Source organism: Macrosteles quadrilineatus, unplaced genomic scaffold (genome assembly GCF_028750875.1).
Source record: "Macrosteles quadrilineatus isolate MER2022 unplaced genomic scaffold, UCM_ALF_1.0 Scaffold_2__2_contigs__length_208266976, whole genome shotgun sequence".
NCBI classification, from domain to species: Eukaryota; Metazoa; Arthropoda; class Insecta; order Hemiptera; family Cicadellidae; genus Macrosteles; species Macrosteles quadrilineatus.
The window spans coordinates 43,030,237-43,052,531 of NW_026542595.1; the positions used below are offsets into that span (position 1 = coordinate 43,030,237).

The 22,295-nt window shown below is 34.9% G+C and overlaps 1 protein-coding gene across 1 annotated transcript; it reads right to left on the reverse strand.

Moving 5' to 3' along the window:
- On the reverse strand, window positions 1–22,111 carry LOC128986252 (protein BCCIP homolog). The gene is made up of 6 exons (XM_054406510.1): window positions 21,854–22,111; window positions 8,765–8,920; window positions 7,642–7,740; window positions 6,942–7,129; window positions 6,235–6,421; window positions 1–3,010 (listed from the first exon to the last, which is right to left on the reverse strand). The coding sequence occupies exons 1-6, from the start codon at window positions 21,968–21,970 to the stop codon at window positions 2,840–2,842; spliced, it is 918 nt and encodes a 305-aa protein (XP_054262485.1). The 5' UTR covers window positions 21,971–22,111; the 3' UTR covers window positions 1–2,839.
- Window positions 22,112–22,295: the final 184 nt, after the last annotated feature.

Below are 22,295 nucleotides of genomic sequence, written 5' to 3' on the forward strand. Positions count from 1 at the left end.
TTAGCAATGTACAAAATGTATTTAAAATCACATTTTTTTCAAATCAAACAACAAAGCCACATTTACAAAAACTTAAATAAAGTAAGCCATTTCCTTGTAGTTTACTAGTATTACCAAGTTCTTCACAATAGTAATTCAAATCCAGAAACTTCTGTTTTGATGATGAGACCAATAAAACCACTGTATTTATTTTATATTTATTTATTAATATAAAATAAAACAGTATCCCAGTGAAGTTATTACAACAAAGTGTTGAAATCTAGCTAAGATCTTGCACGAGGAAAACTTTATTTTTATTTTTGAAGTAATTCCAACAATGTACTATGTTGGTTTGTTAATATTTTGTGAACCTCAGATATTGTACTTATACCTAACCTATAATTTCACTTATATCTAATTTTGCTCTGACAAAGTAACAACTAAACTAAATTTATTGATATTTTTATATTTTATTCAATTAGCCACAGAAATTTTAAAATTAATTATATGTTTTTTAACAGGCAACTTGCATAACTCTTATTTTAAAGCTACATTTTCAACAGCTTTTCCGAATCAAATTTTATTTCTACATTCAAGTTGTGCAAGAACAAGATCAAGATCCAAGATGCTTACAATAAAGAAATTAACTAATGTGCAAGATTAGTTAATTTCTTTATTGAAGCAACTTGATGTTAAAATGTTTAAAAAAGTTAATATCGGTATGTGTGAGTAGATATAAAAAACATTAATTACCTTAGCAAAATGAACCACAAAAGCACTATTAAATTATGTTTTCATCTGAACAAGTCTCTTGAACATGTTGCAAGCCTTGAGCTAAGGGCAAATCTCACAGCAGTTTTTAGGTAAGGAAACATGTATGGGAAATATGCCTTTACGCTTCCAACCGAACAGAATTCAGGCACGAGTCCCCCCAATAATCTGTTTGAATGGAAGTTTTGCTTGGGAAATAAGCAAGGTTAGGTAGGTAAATGAAATATTTAGTCTTCCTTAAGAGACAATAGCAATGAATGTTATATTTGTAACAAAATGCTAATCCTCAATAAATAGTGTTAAGTTAAACAAAGTTCAACAAATCAAAACCTAGTTTGATTTAAGAGCACCACTCAATAAAGCTAAAAACGTACAATGAATAACAAAAAACAGATGTCACTAAAAATAAAATAAAACCTTTGATATCCTTAGTACAATATGGGCTGAATCTTGTCTCTTAATATACTGTTTTTACCAAATACCATTTGGCAAAAAAAAAATTCAAATTAAAAAATACAAAATGACACCCTACAAAAAGGTGTATGTACTGCTTTACATAAAATTTATGACAAATCGCTTATTTTCTTTATAATTTCTATATTAGTGTTTCAGCGTAAGTATAATAGTAAGAAATATAAAAAAAAATTTGCTTTTAAACAACAGTGGTGTAGTGGTACAGAAACACGTGAGAATGGCGTTCAAAAAAAGATCAGTTTACCGAGTAAGTGTATTTGTTTGAAGCAAATTCTAAATCCATTTTATTTATATTATAATTTTATTGAAACTGAATTTACACTGCACATAATTTGTAAAGTAGACTTAAAAGAATTGTTCCAAATGATTTCCACTAACTTCAATGAATTTTTCACAGCGTTTTTTCACACTTGCATCAATCTTTTTGCATAGATTTTTATCGTTGCTTAAGGCTTCAAATTCTCTTGCGAATTGATTGGCCCCCAAGGTCCTGCGATCTTACACCATTTGACTTTTCTGTTCGGGGATTATTAAAAATAAAGTTTTTGCCAAACGGCCCCTAGATGTTCTGCAATTGAGAGCAGCCATCGCCAGAGAATTTGAAGCCTTAAACAAAAATAAAAATCTATGCAAAAAGATTGTTACAATTGAAAAAAAAAAACACTGAAAACTGCAATTAAGTTAGTGGAAAGCATTTTGAACAATTCTTTTACATTTACATTACAGCCTTTGTGTAGTGTAAATTCAGGTTCAATAAAATTATAATAGGCCCTATAAATAGTATTGATTTATTATACACTTTATCGTTAAACTGATTTTTTCGGTATTGTTAAGTGACCTGTATTTTTCCGTGAAAATGGTCAAGTTCCCACATTAGAAAATTTACGACTAAACCACTGTAAAACAACACTAGGCCTAAATCCAAATTTTAAAAAAATTATCAGTCAACTTGTTGGAGTCTAGGAAATCTTTTCTACAGTCTGGGGTTCAAAACATATTATGTAGCTACTGAGGCCTTTATGACTTGCTTGTAAAGAATTAAGGAATTTTGAAAATGGTATATTCGCATAGTATGTCACTAATAAAATTGAATTTAGTAGGTTTATGCTGTTAGATAATAATATTATTACAACAAACCAAAAAGCTGGCGAACTAGATTGCCATGAGAAAACTATGATGTTAATTAGGGTAATGCACGTACAATAGAACTCCAACCATCCTAATAATTGCCTAAGGAAAGAATTTTAAAACTACAACTACAGTAATGAGAAGACAATTGCTATTAAAGAAGGCAGAAGATGTCATCACGGCAAAATCCTGAACATTTCCCATGGTCGTGTAGACTTCATCGTTTTACTTGACCACGACAAAACTGTTTTCATACACAAAATCTTCGCAGACATGTAAAAAAAAGTGAAATAGCCAAACCTTTCAAATGTGGTACGGTCCCAATTGGAATTGTACTGTAATAGCAAAGCTTATACTTACTATAGAATGTAAATACCACACAAAGTTGGTGTTGCGACCCCGACAGGCTGACTGAGTGGAAAGTAAATTAAGAGTTAGCAAATGACATATTTTGTATACTTTGGTATTTCACACCACATTAGTTTGGCTAGCCAGTAACATATTCCTTGACTCTCTGTATGAGCTGATCTAGCTTGGATGCGTTGAGGATGAGTATCCGTCTGTAAGGTGTCATGGCTGTGTCGTCTTCCAACCACTGTCCACTCAGCCCCGAGTCAGTCTCACCCTTCACACAGAACTCAAACCTGCAATCTGCCTCCTGGTAACAACACACAAGTGTCACATTACGAGATGACTAACTAATTAATTTTATAACAAAATTAATAGTTAAATGGGTTATAAAGATAATAAAGATCAAACACTAAATAAAGACAATTAGAATTCCTTTCCTACTACTGGAACGTCAATTATTAATAAATAATAACTAAGATAAGCAAATATTATTTATTACCGATTAAAACAGAATGGTTATTTAGCACAAAAAATAATTCTTTTAGATTTTAGTCAATATGCTAATTTGGCATTCGTTTTAGGGATGCAAAATGTCTGAACAATGTTCTAATGAGAAAGTAATCTTTCTAGTTAATAACCTTAACTTCTAATAAGTTAATTTGCACATTCTTATGGAAGAATATCTTATATTTATCTTATATAACACTCGTAAACTACTGTCTCTATGAAAAATTAAAAAATAAGACATTTGACTAATTAAAAAGATTGTGTTTACGCAGACATACAGAAGACAACAAAACATAGATAATAGAGAAAACCAAATAATTTAAAGAAATGTTCCACGAATAAGATACTGTGGGCATTATAAATACACCCGCCGCAGCAAACCTGCAGACTAAGCGAATTTCCATTTGCCTGATTGGATTTACACTAAAATGTCTCCTTAAAAATATAACATTTATTTCCTATTTAAATAGAATTAGTATAACAAGTACTTAGGTTTGCTGCATCAGGGAGGGTAAAACTGTTTTTTTTTTGTAAAATGTTAATAGTTAGTAAGAAATAAAAACATTTTCCAAATTTGATCAAAATATGTTCATAAACAAGCAAACTACAACAGTTTACTTATTCTCCATAAGAATAACATGGGAATTTTAAATTTACAGTTTTTTTGAATTTTCTCCGTAACCATTAGGCGCATAATAACGCTTCAATATACTAAATTATTTGTTTTTTTGAGCTCTACAAAATGGTTTGGAAAGAAATTGCTAAATTTTATGTTTTTTGGGTCAAAAATGGGAAAAACCTATTTTTACCCCATAAAACCCCCCATAAACCCCCGTTCCCATGGTCCGATCATGCTGGATCGCGAACTCGTTCAAATAAACGTAGGTTTACACGTTTGTACCAAATTTTATCAAAATCGGATCATTTTTGCTCGAGTTATCGTGCTAACGGACACATATATATATATATATATATATGAATTTGAACGGATTCTGTTTTTGGCCTCTAGGGACCTCAAAACGAAAAAAAAAATCGGTCCCGCGTCCAGGTCTTACCATGAGTACTACGGTAATAGCTTATTCCCTATATGGGAAATTCGCTAAAAGCAGACAACTTAAATTACTGGACCATATCCAATCAGGGAATGTTAACACAGTATTAAAAATAAATGGAATATAATACCCCCTCCGCAGCAAACCTGCAGACTAAGCGAATTTCCATTTGCCTGATTGGATTTACACTAAAATGTTTACTTAAAAATATAACATTTATTTCCTAATTAAATAGAATTAGTTTTAAGTACTACTGCATCAGGGAGGGTGAAACTTTTTTTTGTAAAATATTTATAGTTAGTAAGAAATAAAATATTTTCAAAATTTGATAAAAATATGTTCATAAACAAGCAAACTACAACCGTTTACTTGTTCTCCATAAGAATAACATGAGAATTTTAAATTTACATTTTTTTGGAATTTTCTCTGTAACCATTAGGCGCATAATAACGCTTCAATATACTAAATTATTTGTTTTTTTTAGCTCTACAAAATGATTTAGAAAGAAATTGCTAAATTTTATTTTTTTGTGTCTAAAATAGGGAAAACCTTTTTTTGCTCCATAAAACCCCCCCCCCCATAAACCCCCGTTCCCATAGTCTGATCATGCTGGTTCGCGAACTCGTTCGAATAAATGCAGGTTTACACGTTTATACCAAATTTCATCAAAATCAGATCATTTTTGCTCGAGTTATCGTGCTAACGGATACATATGTTATATAATATATATATATACCTATATATAATTATATGAATTTGAATAGATGGTGTTTTTGGTCTCTAGGGACCTCAAAACGAAAAAGTAAATCGGTCCCGCGTCCAGGTACTACGGCCAATGAGTACTACGGTAATAGCTTATTCCCTATATGGGAAATTCGCTAAAATGTACAAAAATTCTGATGAGATCAAGAACTCGACATAAAAGGTCGATTCACACACATCAGTTACGGAACGTCACAGTCCAGTCACATCAGGCACGTCACAGTTAACAAAAATATTCTTAAAATGGATTTTCTATTGCACTATCTACACTCATCCATTGCAGTCCCGTCAGTCGCTCTGCCGGCATCCGTCCAATTTCAGATTTTTTTCCACCGATATTTTTGGATTGTTCGGACACCTGACAGACCTTTTTGAGGTTAGAAAATAGTGTTATTGTTGTTTAAATGGTTGTGTTTATATTTTGAGTACTGTTTGTAACAATCAACAAGATGGACAGTGAAAACTTGATAGAATATAGGTTCATAATTTAAAAATGTCGTCTGTAAATTACTGTAAATATTAGAGACAGAAGACTGACTGAAACCAACTGACGGACAGTTGACTGAGAAATTGCGGAAGCAACTGAGACTGGACCGTAACTGGACTGTAACGGAACTGTGACTGGACTGATATGTGTGAATCGACCTTAAAGGAACAAAATAAGGAAATATCTGAAAGGAGGGGATTAACAATCAGCTGAAAATGTATAGCCTAATATTTTTTGTATCATAATATTATCTACATCCACACAACATTCAATGAGTTTGGAATGCTTTCCAAAAAAAGTGTTTTATTACCTTTTTAAAATGCCAATGAGGTAAGACACAAATTATAATAAAAGATTGGTAAGTAATTTAATGACGTTACCTGTCATTGGTTTACAAAATGCACAATAGTGTCATGGTTCCTGAACTAGGATTATGCTTGACATCCAACAATTCGTATCGTCTACAATAATTTGACCATTACTGTAACTGTACTATGGTTAAATTAGTTTTAATTTGTTTAGAACTAATCCCATCTTTAGTTATAACTGTCTTGCACGGTATATGTTTTACAATTAGCAAATTGAGTTACATAATATGACATTAGCATCGCTGTAAAGCTTGAACCTGAAAAAACACAATTTTATGTTGTGAGGCCCCAACGGCACTTATCAACACCTTACCTTGTCTTGTATCAGATTTTTTTTATTTAACCAAACATTTACCTGGTCAAAGAGCTCTTCTTCTGGATTGGACCATAATACTTCATTTTCCTGGGTCACTGGTGGTTTATTCTTCCCACTCTTCTTTTTCTTGGTAGATTCGGTATCCATTTTATATAGCTTGCATATCACAATAAAATATGTGAAGTCAAAAGCCAGATTTTTTTCTTTGGCTTTCTTCATTTCCTTGCTGCAAAATTGATGAAATGTTAGAATGTATAGTTTAAATAAATTATCAGTGATTTAAACATAAAGAAGTTTATCCATCTATCTAGGTCTCAACTGACTTTTTGAAATGGGGTACCATCCTGAGACTTGTGATGCTTTGTTTACTTCACTGGTAATTAGAAATATAGCATGTTATGAAAATTCTCATAGTAAAAGTTTCCTAAATTGCCTAGCATGCATAGTGGATACAATTTATCTCTAAGAGAATTCCTTGCTTGCTTGTGGGGGACACAGTTTTTTTTCTGTTCTACACGGTGTTTTACAAATATTTAACTATAGCCTTCGTTACTCTTAACACGAATTAGTATCCCCTTCAAAACTATTCCTACTCATTTTACGTTAGATAACAAATTCATATTTAAAATAAATAATAAACCAAGATTTATGTAACATTTTGTCCAAAATTATTTGCCATAATTTAATTTGCATATATAATAAATTGAGACACGACTATTTCCAGGAGCCCAAGAACAGATCAATACCTTAAGCTCTCTAACAATGGCACGGAGATTTGAGCTGGGATGTTGATGAACCGTTCGTTGATCAGAAGACCGACAGGTCTGGCATCATTGGACAGCAATGAACTGACAACAGCATTGCTCTGGTCAGTGCCGTGTTCCCGACACAAGTCCACCAACAACTGACGCAACTGCTGTACACACTCCAGGTTCTGTAAAACATCCACCAAACGTTTAGACCCACATTCTTACGGGTTACTTATTAGCCGAGATGAGCCACTGAATAGTTGAAAAACTAACACATTTTGAGATACTCTGACATGGTCACTGATCTCGTAGATAAATTCAATTCAAGGAGTAACGAGTGGGATTCCATTTAAATTCATGTACCTATTCAGACTGGGAAAAGAGGTGGGACATTATAATTCTCTCTTGAACTACAAACCATCCTTATGGACATGATGTATAGCCTACCAATAGGAGATAAGTAAATTAATACTATTTGGTAAAATTCAAAAACTACAAACTAGGTTTGTAGTAAAAAAAACTGTTAGTATATCAAACCATACCTTCTTTGTAAATTGTAAACTAATTTAATGTGGTTGTCTTAGTAGAACCAAACTACGCCTATTTTCAACATAATAGTCGAGCAAATTGAACTGGTATTTGGCATTGACTTAGCCTATTTAGGTTTTAGATTCTATCCTAACTCTAAATATGTTACCTGTTTGTCTGTGAGGTTAACCACTGTTGTGATTCCAAATACTTCATTAGCAGAATTATCATCATCCTCATCATCACTCTCCTCGTCAACGTCACTTTGCTAAAAACATGTGACGCAACATTAGCAGTTGAGACATTATCAGTATTAAAAACAAATGCTTGTCAATATAATTTGTTGACTACTGCTGCACATGCAATGAATCTATGCATTCATTTTTCAATTGGGCTTCCGGAAAATGTAAAAGTTAAACTAAATAAACCCTTTCATCATACTACAGCTAAAATAGCCATTTTTAATTTTTAATGCTGCGTTGCGGGTCTAAAGAAACATTTTTACTCTCTAGGGGCTAAAACATTTTTAGAATCTATGGAGTAAAAATCAACTTTCGTAAACTCAATTGTAAATTTTGATTCTTTGTTCAAACAATTGCATGTATCGAAAGTATGTATTGATTGGAATTAATTATTGCCTTATTGTAAATAGTTTGACTTATATATTGATAATAATGCACACTAACACCATGGTAAATTAATAGACGAAACGATCGAATCACTTACTAAACAGCTGCATCTTGATTGTAATACGTCGGCTTCGCCTCGATAGCAAAACTTGAGCTCGGGTCAAAAAGAGTCACTTTAGGCCCTAGTGATGAAATATAGTATTTGAACCCCAGAGATTATTCAATGATTTTACTATAATTTTGGTAAAGCTTTTTTCTCATATTTTGATCACAATTTAACATTACATACTTAAAATGTTTTAAGCAAATGTTTGGTGGACAAGCACGATATACCTAAAGGTAGGGGCCTATTACAATCAAGTTAAGTTTAAAAAGGAAGTTTGGGTATGTTACTCTTGCACATTGGCCATTTAAGCTAAAAGGGTTACAACTGTTTAGCCAGCCCGTGGAGTAATCTTGCCAAATTTTATTTTGAAAGGAAACTGTAATTTTTAATTAGCCTAAAAAGCTTATTTCAGTGTTTGAGATGTGTAATAAAGACAATCCTAGTATTAAATTTGCAGGTATGTAGGTACATTTATGCTTTTAAATCAGATTAAGCCACCCTTGAGAAATACTCGAACACTAGGTCTGTTTTGATAGTTAAATATATTCAGTTCTTACCTTAACTACACTTCCAACATAGTTTTGCGAGATAATTAGATCAGTTAGCTCAGATAGATTAATATGAGCCTTCAAAAAAAGTTGGTGCAAAAGCTGTTTAATTCCATGGAAATCAGAATCAATTGGACTCCTCCCCTCAAACTCGACTTGGATTTCCTGTAACAATATTACACGAGTAGTTAACACAATCTGGGCTACAGTGGGAAAATTCCTAGATTACAGTTTACCTAGAAACATATTTAAATTGTTAAGCTGTTAGGCCTACCGTTCAATACTTTTTGATTTGTCAGAAGAGAAGGCCTACCGGTTTTGTGACAACAGTCACATCATCAAGTCAATCTTTGTTCAAACGATTCGTTAACACGTTCGCTGCTATGGACGTTACGGAGCGTCAGCCGGGCCACGGCGCCAGGAGCAGAGGAAAGTTCCGGAACGTCACCGTTCATAGTTATTTTAACGTTTCCATGGATCAGCCAGCTCGTCACGAGCGTCATATAATTATTTGCAGCTCGTGAGGACGTACTTTTCTTGACAATAAAATATATAGTTTCCCAAAATCACCACCAGGGTCGTTTAGAACAAGGCTTTGTCCCACCTCTTTCCTGCTAGATAGCGAAACTACTTTACTGACTGCAACCTGGGTAGTGCTGCTATCTATCAGAATCACTTAGTACTATGTCCAAAGCAAGTTTTATGGCAGAACATTGCCATCCAGTAACTACTGATGTTTTTACTGTAATTTAGTGTAATGTAACGTGTTAAATACATTTTAAGTTAAAAACAGAAAATGAACTATGAGAAAAATATTGTCCATTACAAGTAATAAGACAGCTCTTAACCCTGGATTTTTTTTAAATTTCATTAAGTTGCGTATTTTATCTGTTTCTACGCTACTCTAACTCAGCAATACGTTGTTTTTTTTTATTTATTTATTTTTACGGCAAATGCCATTATACAATACGAATCAAAGCAAGATGGTTTACACAAAAATGAATACAAGAATTGCAAATACGTGGCACAATATGTGATGTGGAAAGCGAATAGGGACCTCTTGTCGGGAATTTTCGATTTTGAGTTATATATATAGCCTATATTTGAATTCCTTATTAAATTCCGAATCGATTGGTGCAAGTCCCACGCATGTATGATTTTTTTTGTTTAAGTTATAGGACTTTGAAATTTTGTTATTGTTAAATTTTGTTTTGAGAAAAACTGTTTTGAAAATTTCAAATACGCATAAAAACAGTGTTTCTTGTATTTAAGAATCGATTTTGGTATCAAAAGAAAGCTTATAATGTCCTATTTGAAAGAAATGCAATTGTTTTTCTTAACTCACGGTAGTTTTCATTCAAATAATTGTTATATTGAAGCATGTTGTAAAAATCGCATTTCAGAAAAGGGACCTCTTGTCGGCCCTATGTTATTTCGCCATAAGATAAGAAAAGGTACCTCTTGTCGGAACCGCAAAATTTGTGAGATATTTTGTTCTTCGTTAACTGAACTTTGTTGTAGTTCTCTAAATTTCCACTAGAATGCAGGACAATTCATTTTTTGGACTAAAATCTGTTTAAAAAGTGAATCTTAGAAATGGGACCTCTTGTCGTTATGGCAAAATAACATTGAGCGACAAGAGGTACCTTTTCTCAGACCGTGCAGAGGCTAACAAAATGATTTATTTAGACCTTTTGCATCTTGAATTCGAGATTTTAACCGATACTGTCATTTTCTATGTTAAATGAGGTATTACAATCGATAAAAACTTTAAATTCGATATTTTCGACCTTAATTAGGCTACTTATATCGGCCGTACTTAAAATTTTGCATCTCCGACAAGAGGTCCCTTTCCGCTTTCCACATCACATATAACATAATATAAGACAAGAAAAATATAGGTTTCAAATTGCATTTATCTACTATATATTTTTTGTTGTTATTATATACTGTATATATATTTATACAAAATAAAATGTTTTTAGTGTACTTTGGTATTTTGATTTGCTTAGTAACATTTGAAGTAGCCCTCATTGGTGTATATAATAACAAAATATATTTATACATATTTATTTATTGTTATTATTACATACATATATTTATTGCTTGGTTGAAATGTTGTACAAAAATTACGAACTCTTTCTTAAACAGTGGCACAACCTACCCTTAAAAATTATCTAGAAAAAATCTAGTCTATTATGATCGTGGTGAAATCCTGAACAACTTCCGCATTTGCAAGGACATCATCTTCTTCTCCCAATAAGTTATCGCAACAAAATCACGAACGTCTCTATGGTCTCGGAGCAATCGTAAACATCTTTTGCGGTTGCAAGACCTGATTATCATCACCAGTGATTGCTGGGAGTCGTGATTTTTGATCGCGCAATCTTTGCAGAAGCTTCCAGCGATCGTGAGAGTATAAGTTTGATTTAGATATTTGTAATTCTAACAGATACTTATTGTATTCTAATGGCAAAATTTATTTTCTTAAAGAAAAAACATTTTTTTGAGACCCAAGTGAGGCCCCTTAAGTTACTGGGCCGAGGTCCTCGGGAATCCCCGTGTCTGCCGTCAGGGGAAAACTTACCTAATTTGGGGTCCTATGTTGGTGTGGGGCCTGGGGCGGACTGCATTTTTGACAGGCCTATTGTTATTTCATCAAGTTTCACCCACCATATCAATTGTGCAAAAACAGTTTGCAGGTAGCATAAATTAATGAGTCGGTTCATTATAACCTAAACTTTACCTTCCTAATCTAACCTAACTTCAAAACACTTAATATATGGTAGTCTTAAATCCGCATTAAACCCCACCTAGGTACCTCCCTACATTCCTAAATAAGAGCTGATTATTTAAAAGTTTCAAAATAAATTGATTTCATTCTGCATTAAGTCGAGTATAAACAGCCTGTTTGCTCTCCTCACTCAGCTTTCAGTCCACATACGGACCTGTCCAGACCACACCATATTACCATCAGTACCGCTCAAAGAACCTTAGATTCGTAGGTAATTTAACCTTCGTTTCACAGCCACTTAAGAATCTCTCCAGCAAAAACTGATTGCAATATTGGATTCAGCGTGAAAAAACCTGTACAGTAAGTAAGTAGACATCTTTTCCCAGTGTAAGTAGACATACAGAATAATTGCCCCTCAAGTAATTGGAACCATAGTTCTTTTAGTTTTTGTCAACCTAAGTGCTAAATAACTTATTTGTCATTATTTGCTGGCAGAAATCAGCACAAAGGTTTGGTTGCCGGCAATTGTCAACTTTCTAAGTTACAAGCTTCAGTTGAAACTCAGCTTTAAAGAATCGCAGAGGATACTCGTCCAGCAACCGGGCGTGGATGGCGTCCAGCAGACTTGACCTTACAGGTAGAGACTGTTCCTCACTTCAGCGGCAGACAAGTTTAGTTAGTACCATTGTCTGCCGCTTGCCGCGCTCCTCTGTGTCTGGCTGGTTGGCTCCTGGCTGTCTGCTCTTTTTGTGCAGACTTTAATTGTAAATCAATAATTTAGTGTAAATTACTGCTGTTGTCATTTTAGGTGATGTGTTTCTGAGCTAGCCTGCCTTTTGAGTGTAATTTATTACTGGTTGTGTATTAAGTTTACAGTGTGCTGTCAATGTAGGTGATGTATTTTAGCATCTTCTGAGCTAGCCTATGTGTGGATTTTTTACGGAACTATAGGCTAAGTTAAGTGAGGCTAGGGTATTTTTATTTAATCAAGTTACTTAACTTTTTCAATTACCTTTTGTTTTGGGACACTTCTCTGTTAAAAAAGTAACTTAGGCCTAGGCCTAATTGAATTTTGGATTCAGCACTAAAACTTGTTTATAATTGATTTTCCTTTATAATAATAGGAGTAAAATGACTACACAGTATGGTTTCTAAAGTCCATAGTGGAAGTGATGTTTATTTACAACAAATTAATAAACATAGCAATCACATGGCATATAATTAACACATGACAGCTGCTTCTAACTTAGTACCAAGAAGGCAATGAGGAACAAGATTATAAATAAATTCCAACACTAAATACCCTAAGGATTTTTGTTGCGGTTTGCTTATTTTTGTAGTTTATCGAAAGAGTAAGTCAATGTTTGTTTAGGGTTCTCAATATCTCATTCTGAGCTATCAACATAGTCACAATGGCTCCTTGTTTCACTTGTGAGTTGTGCGATAAAATTTTTTTTCTTTTTTTGAATGTAATTGAAGTTGATTTCAACGTGAGCGAATTTGAAAAATGGAAAAGTAGTGTAGAGGGGGAACAAAATTGTCTATTTGTTAAACATAAGGGAAAGCGGAAAAATAATGATGGTTCTGCATCCATTGTAATCGATCAGGTAATTTCAAAGGTCGTCTGAGAGCGAGGTTGTCGCACCACAGTATTAAGAACCTCTTTGACAAATGATAAAACCAATTTGTGACACCACAGTCTTGCACACATTTGGCAAAAAAAAAAAAAAGACATTTTACTGAGTGGCAAGACATATGGCAGTTGTGTAAAAGAGAGGTAGGCTTACCTCGTTGAAGCAAAAATGCAGCTGGGCAGCTCAAAAGCAATTTCCGTATTAAATGACTCATTTTACTGTAACTTAATTGTTTTTAAATTTAACTTAGTTCATCAAAATATAATTAGAGGAACTGTAAAAATGCCTTTAAATTTATTTATTTTTCAATTCAATAATTATTGAGATAAGAATGTGTAGTCGACTAAGATTTAAACACATTGCAAATGAAAGTCATCTTTTTTTATAGTTACTTTATTTGTATCATCAATGTTTACAAAAAAAATGCTTTTGGGCTGTAATGCAGGGTTCTGCTGTACTAAATACCTGTGCATCAGATCACGGTCCCCACCCCGAAAAATGTATACGAACAAACTATGTTACTAAACTAAAATAATTTTAATTTAAAGATAGCTTTTCAAAACTACCTCTAACTTTTTTGCAATTTAACTTCTTTTAAAAACAAGCAGCTGTTTAGGCCTAGTGATTAAGTGATTCAATCGTTTTTTTCTATTACGATTGTATTAGTGTACACTATACTATCGCTAAGTCAAACTATTTAAACAATAAAGCTGGGATTTCCTAGGTGCGGAAGCGGAGAGAGGAACACAGAGAGCGGACTCCTCTTGTCTTAGGGAACTTAATGTTACTGTTTTCCTAGAAGCCGAGCGGAATGCCATGTTAATCGCTTTTCCGCTCTCCGCCCTCCTTCTCCGCGTATAGGAAAACCCGGCTTAAGGCAATAGTTTAACTACAATCGATTAAACAATCGATACTTAATCTTGACAGCATTCCTGCTCCACTACACTACTGTCCGATACTGTAGTCTGGTTCATGATGGCCCAGTTATGGTATCAAGTTGGTTACTCCTAATCATATTTCAAGCCAATCTTATAGACCTAAGTTACTAACATAAGTTATGGTAAAGGATTACTAAATAAAATTTTGCAGTAAGTAACTTAGATAAGTTATGTATTGGATTATCTTTTGTGTAAACATTTCGCAGAATTAATCAAACCTCAATAGGTGCAGACTTAACTTATTTAGGCATTTCTATAAAGTATTTTAAGAATGAAAGTCAACCTTTCCTACAATTCAATTAAGTGTTTCATTCAATTAAGTTAAACTTACAACTATCCAGAAGTCTCACAGACACAACTATCGGTACCTTAAAACCTTGTGTTACATACCCTGTTTGTTAAAAAAAAATTACCTTAAATTACCTTGTATAAATTAAAAATTAAACTCATCACTAACTTATGTACTGTGTTCTGTGTGTCTACCACAGTTGTTCAAAAATGTTGCGGCCTACCCAACCCTTTCATCATCCATCCACAAACAAATTTCAAGCTAAAGCTTGTGTTTGTATAGGATAGACTACGTTAACTTAGTGTCTCATATTAATTTAATAATAATAGTTCTAGTATTCGTGATAGGGCCTATATAATAAATACTTAACTAAACTTATCGAAAATTAATTGTTTTGTTAATACCAAGTTAGCAACCCTTGGCCTAACTAAATTGGTTTTCTAGAAATGATTGATCAATCTCATGATTTGCCAAAAACGCAATTAATATGTAGATTTGATTATTTTATTTCACTGATACTTTTTCAGTGTAACTAACTTATTAGGTAGGCTAATCTTTTTGTATTTTGTACGGGAATAATCGAGTATGAATAACTGACTGAACTGAAACTTATTCAAACGAGCTTCACCCCGTTTGACTTCATAAGTATTAATAAAACTATTGATTGATTCAGTGGCGTAACAGATTTTTATGGGCCCCCCTGCAAACTTATTTTTTGAGCCCCCCTCTCATGAGTTATTTTTAGATAACAAGCTGGGATTCACTTTCACTTGCTGGCTCCAGCAGAACAGTTTGCCCAAGAGTCCAATCTCCTTCGACAGTACCGTAGCTTGAACGATGACCTGGCTGCGCGCTGGTAGCGTTGTGTCTTCCAGTATAGTGATGGGAACTATCCGATAGGAACAAACGATTCATCCGGTTGTTGTGCGCCAACCGATTCATCCGATGGTTACTTTAGATTTCATCTGGATGAACCATCCATTCTATCACTTCCGGGCACTTGCGAATCAGCCGAATCAACTATCTCATCTGTCTGTAAAACCAAACCACCCGTTCCACGTTTTCATTCAATTGTAAAACTCTTCGTGTCGCATTTTCATTCGTTTAACCTACAAATTAGTTATTTGACAACTAAAACTGATCTTTATTAAATGGCGAAATGAACATTTTTTGCTATATGAGTTAATTTTTTTTACCTCATTCACACAGGGGTATTAACCCTCCGAGTGTCCATAGTTTAGGCCTTAATGTCCACCTATTTTTGGCCCCTTTGCAAGGTTTTATTAAAACGGATCTGAGAAGCTTAAAACAATGTCAATTCTAATGTTCTATATACCATTTTGTTTGGAAAATCATGGGCTTCAATATTATATATAAAACATAAGGAACATTTTTTCAAAAAAAAAAATTTTAGGTAAAAAAAAATATAATTTCGAAAATTTTCAAAAAAAAATAAGTTCGCGCTCAATGAAATTGTATAAATTATAGGCCTATAAATATTTGAAAATAGCCACTTTGTTCTAAATTTAATGAGGATTACAAATATATAATCATATAGCGAGGTAAGTTATCAAATAAATAAGTTATGAGCGAAAAACGGATTTCAGTACATAGCGTTTAGCTAAGAATGCATAGCCTAACCATAGCTAGGAATCTGGCTGATAATTTACATCAATATCACTACCTACTTCTTCAGGATCATCAACCAGCACTTCAAAACCACTTAAATCTTCTTATAATGCACCACGTATATCACTACTTTTGATTTTTAACACTAAAACAATGATAAACGTAATAAAACACATCAGTCATCGGTCCGGGGGAACCTAGCTGTTTACAAATACACGCACGTCAGCTGTCTGCTACAATATTTTCGGAACTAAAATGAATAGCGCTTAGAGACAGACCTCTGGAGAAAGCTTAGAATATTACGGAAAGAACGATACCTAACTCGATCCAGTTCAATCCGATTCAGTCAGTCATAGAGCCTTCGCCGTAAACGATGTTTGTGCGTCATAAAAGTGACGCGTGACCCTACACAAAGTGTGTTGTGCGTCATTTTTATGACGCGTGACACTCGGAGGGTTAAATGGATTATTTATTCATCCATTCTTGGGTGAATTATCTGTTCATGCTCTGCACAACAGTAGCTTAAATGCATTCGAGCAGATATTAATAATTACGTAGTTTAAATTATGAAGAATTAACTTTAAAGTTAATAAAAGTTCAACTTGTAAAGGCAAAGCCTCACACAAAAGCTTGGGCGCGCGACAGAAAATGCCACTTTCGGTCCTAGTAATGAAATATACTAATTCTATTTCTTCTCTTTGGTTGTGTTCTATGCCTTTCCTATGTTTCCATAGTTTGCAAATCGGCTCTTTCAATAATTACTAAGAAATGCAGCACAGTGTTAATTCAGTTTTCTTTTTAGTGTATCAATTTATCCAGGCTCTCTCGCTTTTTTCCATCGTAATATTTACGCCAACCCAAATTAAAATAGTAAATATTTCATTCCAACCAAGTCAGTAAATGTTTGTAGCAAACTGTTAAATCAGCAAACTTATTGACTGTTTAATATAAACATATGTTCTTCCTCTCACTTTTAATTTCTGACAACAGCTGGAGTTTCATAACAATGTTTGTTTCCCATGTTAATCTTATGGAGAAATACGAAACTTTAAAGGGCCCCAGGGCCTCACACTCTAATTTTTTCCTAAAAAATAAAGTCTCCTGCACAACTTCACGTTACGCTCTTTCCAACGACACCAAAAACATGTCAATCGGTTCAGTAGTTTCAGAGGAGTAATTGTCACAAAAAAACCTGCTTGTGTATTAAATAAGTATATAGATTTATAACACAATTTGTTAATTACAAGGCAGAAATGTGGTTCGGATTCCTCTATAAACTAGGGCCCTTGAACAGCTGTGTCTTAAGAATATGTCTGCCTTTGTCACTATCAAGACTACAAGGTTGCGCCACTCATCCTACACTCATCTCCAATCTCCATTCATACTTGGATTAAAATACCTACATTCGTATGGTCACCATTTCAAAGTAAAGAATTAAAGTATTTATTTAATAGGTTAGTTTAATCTTTGGTTATAATTAACTCATACACTAAAAGTTGGTTAATTTACAAGTTTGACGTACTTTTATCACAGGCTAAAATAGCCTATTGCATTTTTTAATTTTATCTTTGTATGGATTTCAAGCGTCTTATTTTATTATGTTGTAAGCGTTTATCTTACAACAAAAAAAAAAACTAAAATGTAAAATAATACAATATTAAAAGCCCCAGCCAACGTTCATGACTTCAGCCAATGTTTCAAAATGTTTGCAGACGACATAAGCAGTGTACGAAATCACCGATAAGTAAATTATTTCTCGGTGACAAAAGTAAGATTGCATAATAATCAATGACCCACGTTATAAAACGTTAAATTTGTTAACTTAGTTCGTTTTCACTAAAGAGGCCTAACAAAATTAAACGATAACATCATATTATTAATAAGTTTAATGTTATTACTTGTTCAATACAATTAATTATTGAATGATTGATAGGCAATACCATAGATAAAACATACTCCCTTAGTAAATTTCCCATCCTTATGGAACAATTGAAGCCAATTTTATCTATCGTTAGTTCTGTCTGGTTTTCTGTAGATGTCGTGTTTTGTTTACAATTTTTGTCTTGTTTTTTCAATAATTTAAAACCTCGTTTAACCAAATAAAACTATCTAATCATAATAAACAATAACTTGTCTACTAGCTATATAACCAAACAGTGAGACACAAATAATGAGAAACTAACCCTAATATAGGCCTAATAGAAACAAATTGTAAACAAAACACAACATCTAAAGAAAACCGGACAGAACTAACAATAAAATTGACTTCAGCTGTTCCATAAGGATGGACGATACACTTAGGAACTATGTTTAATCTATGGTATTTGAATAAGAATGAACCCAAATTTTTCGGACCCACTCATCTCACGGGCCTCTCTGCTCGCCGTTTCCCACTCACCGGTTCGCGGGCCCCCTCAGCTCCCGGGCCCCCCGCATTGCGGGCCCTTCTGTTACACCACTGGATTGATTGGCTAAGTCAAGGCCCCATTAGAAAAACCCTTGGCTAAGTTAAGCTGAAATGAACAAAAACAGAATAGGCCTACAGTAGGCCTAATACAAACAAATAATCACACCTGAATGTAAGTTAAAAAGGTAATAAATTGAAAGAATAACAAACAAATAAGTACAAGGTATTTTTAACATTACTTTTTAATACTTTTCGAATGCCATTTCTTCATAACTGTACATCTTTTTATTTTATGAACAGAATTTAACCTTAATTCGATTTTTTCATTTTCGGCAAGTTTGGTTAGTTAGGCTAGGTTAAGTTATGACAGTAACTGCCGGATGCCTAATTCACATCTAACTTACTACTATTAGTAACTACTATTAGTAGAGTATTAGTTACCGGACACGTATCCTCTGCCTTAAAGAAAAAAATTAAACTTAATGTTTGGTATTATAGGTCTACCATAGGTAGGCCTGTAAAATAGAGATGTGTCGTTCGGTCATGACCCGTTCAATTTGAACGGATCAGTCAGGTGAACGAGTGATCCGGGTCACACTTATTCAAAAGACCCGTTCAATTCTGATTTCGTTCACTCCAATCAACTGACTGTTTTAATTTTATAACGAAACTCTATTTTAAGAAAAATCGCGTATCTTAATATATTTACTCATAAAAAAATTACTTATTGAGTTTAAAATATCAATATGGACTTAATTTAACCTACAAAATAATACAGGATAGAAAATATGTTTTGTGTTGATTCATTGAGCGGAGCGAGCGAAGCTCTTATACGTCGACTTTTATGCATTTCGTAATACGCAAACTCTTCCTAGACGGCTGAATAAATCGTTTTCAAATTTTGGATGGTGATAAAGACCCTATCGGTGAGTGCCAACATCTATATGGCGTTAAAAATAACTCTCAGGAATCCGCCCCACTGGGTCTCAAAGTTTCAATGTAATCCTTATGGAAGCAGTATTTGACACATAAACAAAGACATATGATCAGCTGTTGACTTTTGAATGCAGTAGATAAAGAAATAGCTGATAGCATTATTCCACAGATATTAGAATAGAAACGTTATGAATCATAAATATAATCAAATGACGACACTAGCTTGAGGTCCGTGACATAGGAAGTACTAAAGGTGAGCAGTCTGGAGTGTGGAAACTGTTTATGACGATTAGATTTAGGTATCTGCATTCCAAAAACTATAAGGCAAGGGAGGAAAACGGGTCCGCGACGTAGGAAGTGATGAAGGAAGTAGTCAAGGCGAGCTGTCCGGAGTGTGGGATCTGCTTATGACCATTATATTAAGGTATTTGCAACCCTATGATGCTATGGGAAGGGAGGAAACCAGGTCTGTGACGTAGGAAGTGGTGAAGGAAGTAGTAAAGACGAGCAGTCCGGAGTGTGGGAACTGTTTATGACGATTAGATTAAGGTATCTGCAATCATAAAATGCTATGGGAAGGGAGGATAACGGGTCCGCGACGTAGGAAGTGATGAAGGAAGTAGTCAAGGCGAGCTGTCCGGAGTGTGGGATCTGTTTATGACCATTAGATTAAGGTATCTGCAATCATAAAATGCTCTGGAAAGGGAGGTAAACAGGTCCGTGACGTAGGAAGTGGTGAAGGAAGTAGTAAATGCGAGCAGTCCGGAGTGTGGGAACTGTTTATGACCATTAGATTAAGGTATTTGCAATCCTATGATGCTATGGGAAGGGAGGAAAACGGGTCCGCGACGTAGGTGAAGTGATGAAGGAAGTAGTCAAGGCGAGCTGTCCGGAGTGTGGGAACTGTTTATGACAATTATATTAAGGTATCTGCAATCATAAAATGCTGTGGGAAGGGAGGAAAACAGGTCCACGACGTAGGAAGTGGTGAAGGAAGTAGTCAAGGCAAGCTGTCCGGGGTGTGGGAACTGTTTATATGACGATTAGGTCAAGGTATCTGCAATCCTAAAATGCTATGGGAAGGGAGGAAACAGGTCCGTGACGTAGGAAGTGGTGAAGGAAGTAGTAAAGGCGAGCAGTCTGGAATGTGGGAACTGTTCATGACGATTAGATTAAGGTATCAACAAACATAAAATGCTATGGGAAGGGAGGAAAACAGGTCCGCGACGTAGGAAGTGATGAAGGAAGTAGTCAAAGCGAGCTGTCCGGAGTGTGGGAACTGTTTTTGACGATTAGATTAAGGTATCTGCAATCATAAAATGCTATGGAAAGGGAGGGAAACAGGTCCGTGGCGTAGGAAGTGGCAATGGAATTTACTACTTCCATTGCCACTTCCTACGCCACGGACCTGGAAAGGGAGGGAAATAGGTCCACGACGTAGGGGGTAGTGAGGAAGTAGTAAAGGTGAGCGTGTTGAGTGTGGGAATGGATTAATGTATCTGCAATGCTAAAAAACTATGGGAAGAGACTGTAGACTGTAGGTTAAAATAATTACGAAGCACGAATCGATACATATGTTGATACATGCAATCGTTTATAATAGGTAGTAATTTACAACTGAGTTGACAACAGCTGATTTTTACTCCACTTCCTAAAGAGTAAAAATGCTACTTTAGACCCGCAACGCATGCATTAAAAACGACTGGTACTACTGCGGTATGACCAAAGCAATATAATATAAACCCTTGATGACTCCGCTCAATTTTGAGGATGCCTCTGCGAACGCCACCTAGTGTAGTTTACTTTGGTTTCGTTCGGTGTCGGTCTTTTTGTTCATTTCGTTCGCCAAGATCCGATCCGATGACGATGACCGAAGAAGTCCGATTGCGTTCGGAATGGCAACTAGATTCACGTAGTTTACTTTGGTTTCGTTCGGTCTCGGTCTTTTCGTTCATTTCGTTCGCCAAGATCCGATGACCGAAGAAGTCCGATTGCGTTCGGAATGGCAACTACAGAGTACAGACACGAACACGGAACGGACCGAACCAACTAATGCGAATTAATGGAACAAGAAGTGGACGATTGGCACTTTCAAGCCTAGGCTCGAACCAATAATATAGTAGCCTAATATGTGGCCTGAAATAGGTAGGCAAGGCATTTACAAACAAAAACTAAACATCGGTAAGGATGAATTATTATTTATTACTCTATTCGTTTACTGACGTCAAGGTCCTAGTCCGGTTTCGTGTTTCGTTCATTTCGTTCACCGATGTCCGATTCCGATACAAACTCTGGCGGGACGTTATGTCATGAAAGCTGGCTGACTGACAGTCGACAGACCGGTTCAATTGAACGGGTCTTTTGAACGGGTCGCGGCAGTGAACGAGACCGGTTGACCCGGATCAGTAAAGTGATCCGAACGTCCCATCTCTACTGTAAAATGCAATACACAAAATAACAAGGTCGAAATCCGGTGGATGGATAGTATTAATAGACCTAACCTAATTGGCCGGTTAGGTTAGAATGTTTACCTCTTGTCCAGTGTATTCTTGCACATCTTCAGTGTCAGAAACTTCGTCACTACTAGATCCTTCCTCGCTAGCGTTCCCTTCAATGTGAAGAGCACGTTTCTTAATTGGCGCTGACATTTTCTAAAACTTTTTTAAAATTTTCGACAACGTGTTCAGTCTCAGTCAATCAAATTAGTACAACAGTACACAGTAATAATAATACTACCAGTCCGGTACAACCACAACCAAGCAAGAACCAATGCTTCACTTCAGTACTTCAGTCAGTCACAACTCACAATAGTCACACTCACAATACGATGATACGATCACGGTCACGACGGTCCATGACATGTGAATGAGACTGAAATTTTTTTTTCAGTGAAAAGAAAAGTAAACGAAATGAAATGAAATGACTCACCCTACTCAGTCACTCACACTGGCACCGGTTCGTTGTGATGTTCGC